At 41.5% G+C, this 11,739-nt stretch overlaps 1 protein-coding gene across 2 annotated transcripts in view; it reads right to left on the reverse strand.

Moving 5' to 3' along the window:
- Positions 1–579: 579 nt before the first annotated feature.
- LOC112156866 (NGFI-A-binding protein 1) overlaps positions 580–11,739 on the reverse strand; it is a 13,163-nt gene continuing 2,003 nt past the window's right edge. The window contains exons 2-9 of one of the 2 annotated variants that reach the window (XM_036216017.1): positions 10,664–10,747; positions 8,714–9,516; positions 8,490–8,623; positions 7,739–7,790; positions 7,034–7,153; positions 3,983–4,157; positions 1,722–1,889; positions 580–1,640 (exon numbers count right to left, since the gene is read on the reverse strand). In XM_036216017.1, the coding sequence (XP_036071910.1) occupies positions 1,564–1,640; positions 1,722–1,889; positions 3,983–4,157; positions 7,034–7,153; positions 7,739–7,790; positions 8,490–8,623; positions 8,714–9,514 (1,527 nt within the window). In that variant the 5' untranslated portion in view covers positions 9,515–9,516; positions 10,664–10,747 and the 3' untranslated portion in view covers positions 580–1,563. The remainder of the gene's footprint in view (positions 1,641–1,721; positions 1,890–3,982; positions 4,158–7,033; positions 7,154–7,738; positions 7,791–8,489; positions 8,624–8,713; positions 9,517–10,663; positions 10,748–11,739) is intronic. The other variant, XM_024289252.2, reaches the window with a different exon arrangement.

Consider the following 11,739-nt stretch of genomic DNA (forward strand, 5'->3'; position numbering starts at 1 on the left):
GTACGTTTGTTTCGGCGGTATCGGTCTGTTTTTTATGTGTTTAAAACAACGTTGAGTGGTATTGTAAGTATGCTAATACGGCTAACGAGTAGCGGCGTTAGACTGTGTATTTTATGTCTCACTATCATGGTTGGGAGTTACTGTAAATATGCTAACCTGTAGCGCTGTGTTTTTTTTTGTTTTTGTTTTTTTACGTTTTCAAACAAGCTTTTGAGTTAGCATATTAAAAGTAACATTCATTTTGGCAGTATCTTTTTTTTTAAAGGTTGGGTATTTTCATAAATATGCTAACATTGCTAACGTGTAGCAGTGCTGAACTGTTGTTTTCTATGCATTACAAAGAAGATTGAGAGTTAGCATAGACAAATTAACATTTCTTTTGGTGGTAACAGTTTTATATTTTTACATGCTGCAACTAAAGGTTGTGTATTTATGTAAATATGCTAACATGGCTAATGTGTAGCGGTGTCGGACTGTGTTTTTTTTTTTTTAAGTAAAGCAAAGAATATTGGGAGTTAGCGTAGTCAAAGTAACATGTGATTTAGCAATATCAGTCTATTTTTTTTTTTTTAATGTTGCAACTAAAGGTTGGATGTTACTGTAAATATGCTAACATGGCTAATGATTCTAACGTGGCTAAAGTGTAGCATGTCACAAAAAACTTCTACAGTTACTGTGAACACAGTTGATAAAGTCTGACTTTATCAATGACGGGGATACTTTAGTCCAAATACGATATATCCGTCTTTTATTTTGTTTTTACGAAGAACTGCAGTGATGCAAACTTTACTTGTAAGTGGTACCTTAGCTGCTTCATCATTTTTAGAATTAATTGTATTTTTTTAATGAATAAAATAAAACATCCTGCAGCAGCCTCCCACTAGGGCGGCACTCATTTACAGGTGTTTCATTGAGTTCCATGCTGATGGTGCCGCTTCTAAGAAGACAGATCATTTAAGGAAACAATTAGATCTGTGAAATATTTAGCGGAACAAAAGCTGAGGCAGATAATCATACTAATACTAATTAGTACTTGATTTTGCAGAATCACAAACAAAAAAGTCCAAACATCTAAGGGTCTGCACACGGAGGAAGAGGAACTACTTCTTTTTCTAAGTTATTGAGGACAACTGATAAAATAGGGGGCGTGTAATAATGTTATGACTTTAGAAGAGGGTTGAGGGGGTAAAATAATAATAATAATAACAGAAATCTGAGGTTAAGATTCAGTCCCCGCACTTGTCCACAAAAACAAAAAACACAACAGAAGCAAAGCTCGGCAGAGGTAAAGAGTCTACACACCGCAGAACACCCGGTGGGGCGAAGGGGGCATCCCGGTGTGCTCTTTATGTGCTTTGGCAATTATTTGAACAAATGAAAGAGGTAAGGGCAAAAAAAATCAAAATAAATGCTATTCATGAGGCAACGTCGGTTGTTAAGGCTCTACTGTGGCTGTGCTTGCTTAGTATCTACTGACGGGTAGGAACTGCATACTGTCAGGTGTGAGGAGGAGGGCGACAAGGGGGGGTCGGGGTGGGGGGGTCGGTGGGGAGGCGGGAGGCACTATGTGGAGTCTTCCGGCTCTGATTTGATAGTTTTCTTTTCCGTGGAGCTGGGCGCCCGATGCGACGTTCCGTTTTCTGAATCACAGAAGAAGAAGAATGGCGTCATCAGCGTAGAGGTTTACATGGAAAACATCAAGGAAAAACTCCAACACCAACCTGTTGCTGGTGTTTTGGCCTCCTCTGAGCTGCTGCTGCTGCTGTTGTTGTTGTTGTTATGGTTGTGGTTGTGGTGGCGCTTCAGTTCGTTGGCTAGCTGCTTTCCTAGCGGGAGCTCCCCCTCCTGCATGGTTTGACTCACAACCCGCAAGTTGATTGGTCGATCATCTGCCAAACAAAACAAGCATCCCATCTGAAAACAAGACTGGCAAAAAGGTTTAACACATTTACTAGAGCTAAAATTACGCCTGAGCCAAAACCTTTTGTACCGTTTGTGTGAGGATTCCCGGTTACCAACACTCACTTGGCTAAAACTCCTGGCTATGCTGGGGTCAAACGCTAAACTTAATTCGCAATCAACCAATTGGCAAAAAAAAATACAACTCATCAACCCATTAAGCTACAGTACCCCATATAAACAAATACACCAGCAATACTCGTGAATTTTTAAGCTAATTCTCATCTCATTTCAGAACCCTTTAGCTGTGTTGACGTACTTTGAACCAAGAAACACTAACCGTTTACCCAATTAACGCAATTGCAATGGAATCTGAGGACAGAGAAAAGCAGCTTTCCAGAGATATATATCACTTACAGTAGGAAAGTGTTTTCGCAATTAACGTAAACTAACCGATGAGAAGAGAGGCAAATTTTACTAAATACAGCGTTTTTACAACTAACGCAAACTAGCGTAAAGCACCTTTACGCTAACGTTTAAAACTTTACTGTAGTAAAGTGTTTTCGCAATTAACGTAAGCTATCGTAAAAGAGATTTACCCTGATGTCCAACAATTTACTGTAGCTAAGTGTTTTTGCAATTAACGTAAACTAACGTAAAGCAGCTTTATGCCGATGTTCAACGCTTTACTGAAGTTAAGTGTTTTCACTATTAACGTAAGCTATCGTAAAGGAGATTTACCCAAACGTCCAGCACTTCACAGTACTAAAGTGTTTCTGCAATTATCGTAAACCAACGTAAAGCAGATATGCGTTGACGTTTAACACTTTACTGTAGTAAAGTGTTTTCGCAATTAACGTAAGCTATCGTAAAGGAGATTTACCCTAATGTCCAACAATTTACTGTAGCTAAGTGTTTTTGCAATTAACGTAAACTAACGTAAAGAAGCTTCCCGATGTTCAAGGCTTTACTGAAGTTAGGGGTTTTCACAATTAATGTAAGCTAATGTAAAGCACCTTTACGCTAACGTCCAACACTTTACAGCACTAAAGTGTTTCTGCAATTACCGTAAACTAACGTAAAGCAGATATGCGCTAATATTTACACTTTACAGTAATAGTGTTTTCACAATTAACGTAAAGCAGCTTTGTGTCAACAAGCAAGACTTTACGTAAAGTTTTACCTCCGTAAAGTAAACTTTACTGACTTAAAGAGTTACTATTATAAAGTGTTACATAATAGCGCAAAGCTGCTTTTCTCACCTTTTTAAAATCCACTGGATTTTTCTTATTTTTCATAAACGGTCAAAGACAGCTCTGTTAAAAATGGTTTCATATTTTATTTAGTAAAGTTTATTGATATAAAAACTCCATATAGTTGTGCTAAATTTTATATGGCAAAGGTTCCTGTTGACCTCTGAAAAACTGCAAAGATTTACCGCTAAGAGGATAAAAACATCATGAAAAACAACAAAAAAGAAGGAAAAAAGGCAAAGAAAAAGGCCCAAAAATTGATAAATCAAGGCGGAAAAAAAACAGAAGGAAAAAAAGTGGAAAAAAGCAGAGCAGATAGAGAGAGAAAAAAAGAGACACCCCCCTCCAGGCAACTGGCTGGAGGTAAACAGGCGTGGGCGCGATAATTACAGGTGCATTGTGGGATTTGTGGGAGCAGCAGTATAATGAGCTGTCGGGAGTGGGTGAGGGAGGAAAGGGATGAAAATGAGACGAGGCCTGGAGGACAAGTGCGATCCTGAATTATGATTCCCCCCGCCCCCACCCGCCACATCCACGTTTGAGGAGTCGGATCAGGAGATGAAAAAAAAGGAAAAGATGACAACTGGGTGGGGAAAATCTGCACCTACGGGCGCTGTTTCTATCCACGCTTCTTTTCTGTGGCGTTCACGACCCCTGAATAAATCTGAAAAAAAGACTACATTCGAGTTTTGTTTTTCTGACGACAGTAACATCAAAGGTGGCTTCTTGAATGTGGGCGGGGCTACAGGAAAATGGAAAATGATGCTGCAAAAATTCAAAATTTAACTAAATAAGTGTAACCCGAGGGCAAAGTTGAAGTTTTCCTCTACCTTGGCTGTCTCTGCTGACATCGGCGGTGGCGGCGACGCCGTTGGTGTTCTGAGTGTCACTGAGGTACTTCAGCGCGGCGGGCGGGATCCTCCAATCCAGAGCCTGCAGGCGCTCCTGGACCGCGGCGTCCTGCAGGATCTCCATTTGCCTTGCCAGCAGGCGCTCCAGCTGCATCTGCGGGACAGAGAATCAAACCGATGACCTTAAGCAGGAAAAGAGATGCTTCACGCAAACAAACCGACGTAGAAACTACAAAATTAACGTAAAGAACAACAGAGAGTTTGTCAAATTCGGGTGAAAGGTTAAACTCTTTGGACTTGACACTCAAATGACCATATAAGGACATGAAGTTGATCATCAGTAGAGGTCCACCCACTCTTTTTTGGGGTTTTCCCACTCCTCCACAGCAGTTGGTGCTTTTGTCACCATCATATAGTCTGCAGCAGCAAAAGGCAAAAGGAATTTTTTTTTTTTTCCCAAGAAATAAATGGGTCCCGATTTGTATGAAACGCCTCGTTTTTTATTTTTTTTCCTCAGCCAAAAATCCACCTTCCTGCTGGAGATCACTTTGCAACCAATCTGCAACTACCTCTGCGTGGAGGAGGTGTGGTTGGATCTTCTGCAGTGTCTTAAAATGTCAAGAAGAACACAGTCTGGAACTCATTAAAGGGATGCTGGTGGGCGGAGCTAATATGGGTGGGTGGAGCCTGCCCAGGGTGAATGAGCTCTACGATTCAATTCAGACATTTTTTAAAGAAATTTCAATTCAATTTGTAATTTTAAATATTTTTAAAGCGTTTTCTTGAATTTCATGGTATTTAAGTGAACTTTCATTTATAAAATTTTAATTACATGTTCTCATTATTCTCTTTGATTATAATGAAATGAACAAGGACTGAACTGGAATTAAAGAAAAAAAAATCATCAAAATAAAATGAGTAAAAGTAAAACCAGAAGCACAGAGGTCTTGTTTGGCAAGAGCTGGATGCCGGAGAGACTAAACGATTCCAGAGCAGTTTTCATTTGCTCCAGGGTTTGTTAACTAAAGTCACTTCAGGCCTGGGAACCGCCTGGAGCAGATATTTAATCACTTTCCAAGTTCCTAGTCACAGTGCCAAGCAGTCAGAGCGTTCAAAAGCAAACAAAAAGACTTTTAGAGTAATTTAAGGAAAGGTTTTTCTTTTCAATTTCAGTTTTACTAATACTAACTATGATCAACAAATGCTCAACTAGAAAGAAAACTTGAAGAAGGAATCATAAATTATCAATGTTAATGATGTATTAATGGAAATTAATCAACAAATCCACTGGGATTTTAACTTTTTAAATTGAAACGAGGCAAAAATCAAAATTAGAGAAAGAAGAGGGACCACTTAAACCCCTTAAAATCCATACAAATCTTTGAAAACAGTTTTATTTTAGTTTTACAAATACCGAATATGCTAATTTCCATCAACAAAAGCTCAAAATCTAGAAAGAAAACTTGCGGAAGGATTTGTAAAATATATATATAAATATATATTAATTATGTATTATTTATTATACATTAAATAATCCTTAAGTATTTTACCTTTTAAAATTGAGAAATTTAGATAGATGCCCTAAAGCGGAGCCCTGAGGTACCCCACAGGACTAGGAATGCAGACTAAACACGAAACTTCTATTAATCGCTTTGTTCTTTTCTTATTAAAATTTGTCTCAAATTTAAATAAATAACATTTGATAAAATTACACAAAAAATAATATTTTTTACTGTTAAAATCTGTACAAACTTTTGGCTTAAAGAAAAGTTTTTGCTTCCAGTTTAGTTTTACTGAAGAGGCCAACTTTGATCAACATCTAGAGAGAAAATTTCAGGAGTGACTCAATATGAACAATGTATTATTGGTTATTGATCTTAACATAAAAAATCTTTGAGAAGATTACCTTTTCAAATTAGACTCCAGCAAAAAAACACTAAAAAAAGATAGGGTGCCTGAAACAAAACCTTGAGGAACCCCACGGGGAAGCCAGGAATGCAAGCCAAACAGGAATCTTCTATTAATTTCTGTTTTTTTTTATATTAGGCACATTTTAAATACATATAAATAAAACATCATTCAATGGTGTTACACTAAATAGAACATTTTCATAATTAACTTTTTTTTTGTTTAAAATCCATACAAATCTTTCAGTTTTACCAAGACTAATGATGCTAACTTTGATAAAAAAAAAAAAAAAACAGTATCAAAAAAGAAGGACTTATTAATAAATATTAACGACACATTATTGAAAGAAATAAACAAATCTTTATAAAAAAATATTTTCAAATTAAACCCCAGCAAAATAATTTTAAAAAATAAGGGAGCCTAAAACGGAACCCTGAGGAACCCCACAGGGCTAAACAGGAAACTTATTTTCCCTTTTAATTTTATCTTTGGCTTTAATAGTAACTGATTTAGCTATTGGTTTACTAACACTACATAACATATCATCACTTGGTAAAAATAACGAATTAAAGTGACGATATCAAACAGACAGCAGCAGCTCGCGATCACGTCAGTCATTTTCTTTAAGTCCCAGCGGGGCGCCTCCTTCGCCCTTGCTGGGCGACCCGACGGCCCGCAGCGCAAACGCAGCCATGAAATCCCTCCCTCTGTTCTCCTCAATGCGATTCCTGAGTAAATCACATCAGCATGACGAGTGGAACTGCCGGCGTGCGAACGCAGGCTCGCTGGAGCCGAATCCTCGCCGGGGACGAGGACTGCGAATGCATCGCGCTAACCAGACGGGGGTGAAGGAGCAAACATGTCTCCTCCCACACGCCGCCTCTAATGAGGAGAAGACGCAGAATCCACGTAGGAAGGATGTTTTTGTCTCTTTGCAAACATCAAAACTCCCAAAATCTGAACAAAAACACTTTTTTTTCCTGAGGATTTATCAAACTCTGAATAATAGAAGCTAATTAGGCTCACTTTTCTTTCTTTTTTTAATAAAATATGTTCTCTCTTCTTGAGCAACACCAGCTTTACTTCACGAATGAGAACGGGTTAAACCACGTGGTAACCTACCTGCAGGTTACGTCCGACCGTCTCCTCCCCTTTGGACTTGGCGCAGGCCAGCTGCTCCCTCAGCATCTCCTGCCTCATGTGGATGGCCTGCAGAGCCTCCTGGATATCGAAGAAGTTCTCCTAGTGACAAAACAAGCCCAAAAAAAGAACATTTTTTTCACTTAAGTGAGAAAAAACATTATTTTTGGTCTAAAAACGACTATTTTATAGTTCGATTTAACTCTAATCGACTTCCGGATTTACTTCTGTTCTGCTGATTGTTCGGTTCTGCAGGAATTTCCCTTCTCAGCGTCTCAGAGCAGCTTTTGTGAACAGGTGTCTGTTCATCTGCCGCTCTCGGCTCGGCTCTAAAATCCCAGCAGAGCCCGCCGCCGCCACATGTTTTCCATCATCGATTCGCACGCTGAGAGGAGGCATTCAAAGACGCCTCAAGAACAAGAGCGCTGGGAGAGGAGGGCTGAGAGATCCCTTTGTAATCTGTTCAAGTCTGCTGCTGCTCTGAGCTTCTCCTCTCTGATTATCCAACACAGAGCAGCTCTGTCTGCCAGAGCGCCACATATCAGCCGCTAACCAATCAGAGGCTTGAAAATTGTTACAAGCATAAAAATGTCAACGATTTTGTACTAGAAATGAAATAAAACAATTAGAAAATAAGAGATTTTAAGTCAAATGATTAAAGAATGTTGAGATTGGAACTCAGCTCACCTCTGTTTTAATCCTTTTAGGGGACGGTTCATCTCTGTCACCGCAGCGAGACCTGCACATAAACAGGAAGCAGAAAACTCTTTACCAGTTCACATTTTTAGGGACTTATATTTTAGAAATTTGAGGAAAAATCCAGCCACAAAGCTAACTTCTTTCAGAAACATTTTTTAGCAAGATGCTGAAAGAAGTTTCCCCAAAATTACAATTGCTAATAATGTTGCTACACTTGCTAATCGTAATGCTAAAAAACACTTAAAGATGAAAATAGCTTAAAAGCAAGAAAAGTTTAGAATAAAATTTGCTAATTAGAGAAAAAAAAATAAGAAAAACAAGTCTAAAAAACTTAGTCTGTTTATCAAAATGCTAAAAAATAACTCTAATAGACTAAAAAGCCATGAAGCTTTATCACTGCTTAAAATGTTAATTATGGTGCTAAATTTTAATATATGCAAGACATGAAAAAGCAATAAAGTTTTTCATGGCTAAGAATGCCAATTTTGATGCTGTATTTGTTAGCCAAAATGCTAATATCTTGAAATAATGCAGGACAATTACAAGCTAGAAAAAAGCTAGAAGGTTTAACAACTATTTTTTTAATAGTAAAAAGTATTCAGAAGGATAAAATGTGTAGTTTCAACATTCAGACAACAATTCATGTTTTTTGTGTCTTACAGAAAACTATATTGAGGTGTAAGTGGGGATGTCTGGAGTGAAGCACAGAGGAAACTCGTTCCTGCAGGTCGGTTCTTACTTGCTGGTGCGGTAAGTGTATTTGTAGGTGACCTCTCTGGAGATCTGCCGCGCAAGTCCGAACAGCTCGTCTCGTCTCGTCAGCAGCGCCACGTCCCTCATGCAGAGCTGTGCCGCCGCTTCGTTCACCGTCAACTGAGCATCGCAAACAGAGAAAGCCGTTAATGCAAACTTTTTAAATCCAGCCGGAGGAATTCATCGATGACGTTTTGTGTTTTCGTCCACCTCGTGCAGTGTCAGGTGCTTGCCATCCCTCCTCTTGGAGTCAAAGCGTCCATAGATGGCGCTGTATTTCCGAATTTCCTCCTCCCGGCGCGGCTCATCGTCGCTCATCTCAAAGATGTGTCCGATCATCTTTGCCAGCTTCTTGTTGCTCTTGAGCTGGTCTTTGACCTCGGCCAGGTCTGTCTTTGGGAGTCCAGGAGCCATCCGGTCCACGCACTCCAGGACCGACTGCACCGCTGCTGCATCCAACGCCTCCAGGGCGTCTCTGGGTGAAGATGGAGAGCCCAGATCTGACGGAGACAGGCTGTGCTCGCTGTCGTTGCTGTGTCCCGACCAGAATCGGACCTCGCTGCTTCCCTGCAGGGGCGACCCGGCAGACACTTTGTCCCTAGCCACGTCCAGCTTCCCCGGGTCAGAGCAGGCGGCAGCGATGGCTTTGGGTAACTTGACGCTGGCGGTGTTGGCTCTGTCTTGAGCGGTGAGCAGCGTGGGCGAGCCCTCGGGCAGCTTGTATACGGGGATGCTGCAGACCGGCAGCGAGGTGAGCGGCTGGTTGAAGATGGCCGGGTTGGTGACCCAGTCTCGCAGTGCTTTCTGGAGGCGCCGCACATGTAGGGGCTTACTAGCCATCCCGACGAGAGCCATGATCTCCAGGAACTCCTCCTCGCCGGCCTCGCACAGCTGCTGAACGTCATCACCGCCTTGCTGGATGAAGGCCTCGTAGTAGTAGAGCAGGTTGGCCCGCTGCAGAATCCTGTAGAGCTGCAGCTCACCCAGGGTTCTCGGCAACACAGCCGCCATACCTGAGGAAACATCAGACGTGGGTTGATATGGTAGCATTGCCTAACAACCATTGGACACACCTAGACTTCTAGTAACTTCTACTAACTTGAACTTGAATTTTTTATTAACTGATCAATGAAACCCAAAGGCAGCAAAACTCTAAAGCAAAGGTTAAGTTCACATTTTCTGGTCCCTAAACACCAGATACGACCTTGTCCACTAGAACTGGTTCTTCTTGGCATATTTCTCTTAACAGTCCTAGACCGGTCTCCAGTCCACCGCAGGACTCCAGACTCTAAAAGTCACACCTAAGAGACATTTTTGTGTCTTTGATTCACCTTTGAAGGATGTGAACGGAACCAGGACCTTCTTGCTTTGAGGTGGAAATAACCCCAAACTTTTTAAGGCCACGGACCGGTTTTATGTCAGACAATACCGCGCTTGTCTGTACGAGGTGGAAGTTGGCTTTTAATCTTTAATCCTCTTTTTTTTTTTACTTTGTTAGCTTGGGGGTTTTAAATGAACGGTCTGAGCAGCCTTTTAAAGAAGGTAGTGGACGTATTTAAGACACATGAGCGAGGGGAACGAGTCGAAGACAGATGTGGAGGACAGAATCCGGTAGGTTTCCTAAACTTCCTTTAGAATAATAAAGCAGAAATAATGTGATTGTATTTTTGTGGCCCCATACCAAGTGACCCATAGATCGATATCCGTCTGCAGTTCAGTGATAGGGTACAACTGCCCTACACCACCATGCAGCCGTAAAACTGACAGCACTTGGTATTTCAAGGTGGTCTTCCTGACCCTACTTTAGGGTACGAGATCAGACGAGACTGGGTGTGACAGGAAGTTGTGGTACCCAAGAGTAGTTTCCTAAAACATCAATCATCTGTATGGTCTATGTTGGGGTTCAGATCAAGCCTTTCAGAGCTTGAGGAGTCTACAACTGCGGTCTATAGCTACACACTCTGGTAAGGAGTCCGGTAAGATGAGGCATAGCAGAGAGTGAGCGAGTGATAAATACGTAAACATTGTTTTGTTTCTTCTTCGTATTTTAATCTACTGCTCTGTGAGAGCACTGAGGAGGCCTGCTTTTGACCCTGCGGAGGCTCGACTGACAGAGGAGTGGCAGTCAGCCGGGCCCAGCTTGCTGAGAGGACCACATACCGCTCTCCACCCCTGCAGGATGTGTAGGCGGTGGGCTCGCCTCACCCAGAATAAGCCCTGGGAGCCAAACAGGCGTCAACTGCGCTGAGAGAAAAAAAAAAGGACAAATTCAGAGCGAAAGAGAAACCCAGAGGGAGTACGTCCTGAACAGGTTCTTTCAGGATGTGGAAGCGGAGAAGTAAGTGAAGGCCTGTTTGGTTAAAGAAAACGCTGTGGCAAGTTTGTATTCCAAGTGTTCCAACAGCCTTATCTAGCAGAGACACTCATCCTGACGTCACGTCCAGCCAACTCTGCAGCTCAGGAAGTTAAAAATTTGTCATGAAAAGCAAAGATAGAAGGAAAAACAAAATTGGAACGACTTGAATCTTTACGTCAAATTTAATCTCTAAAGGATCTGGGAAAGAATGGTTCCTGTCACTTTCACTAAGGTACTCAAAACCCAAACAGACAGTCGGAAGCGGATTTCCCATTATGTGAGCAAGACTAACCAACCGGAGGTATGATTCAGAGGTCAGTGGACCCATTAGTGTACTGCTGATCTCTCCTAGGTGTCTGCTGCAGAACCTGTGAAGATCCAACATCCATTAACACTCCCACTGTTCTCAAGGGCTCCCACCATTCACTAGGACTCTCACTGTTCACTAGAACTCCTGTCGTCTGCTAGGACCCCCATCGTCCACTAGGACTCTCACTGTCTTCTAGGAGTCCTGTCGTCTACTAGGACTCGTGTCGTCCACTAGGACTCCCATTGTCCACTAGTACTCTCACTGTTCACCAGGACTCCCATTGTCCACTAATACTCCTATTGTTCACTAGTACTCCTATTGTCCACTAATACTCCTATTGTCCACTAGGACTCGCACTGTCTTCTAGAACTCCTGTCATCTGCTAGGACTCCCACCTTCCACTAGAACTCCCATTGTCCATTAGTACTCTCACTGTCCACCAGGACTCCCATAGTCCACTAATACTCCCATTATTAACTAGAACTCCCATTGTCCACTAGTACTCTTACTGTTCACTAGGACTTGGGTCGTCTGCTAGGACTTCCGCTCTCTGATGGGACTCCCATTGTC

The sequence above is a fragment of the Oryzias melastigma genome, linkage group LG2, assembly GCF_002922805.2.
Source record: "Oryzias melastigma strain HK-1 linkage group LG2, ASM292280v2, whole genome shotgun sequence".
Classification (NCBI taxonomy): Eukaryota; Metazoa; Chordata; class Actinopteri; order Beloniformes; family Adrianichthyidae; genus Oryzias; species Oryzias melastigma.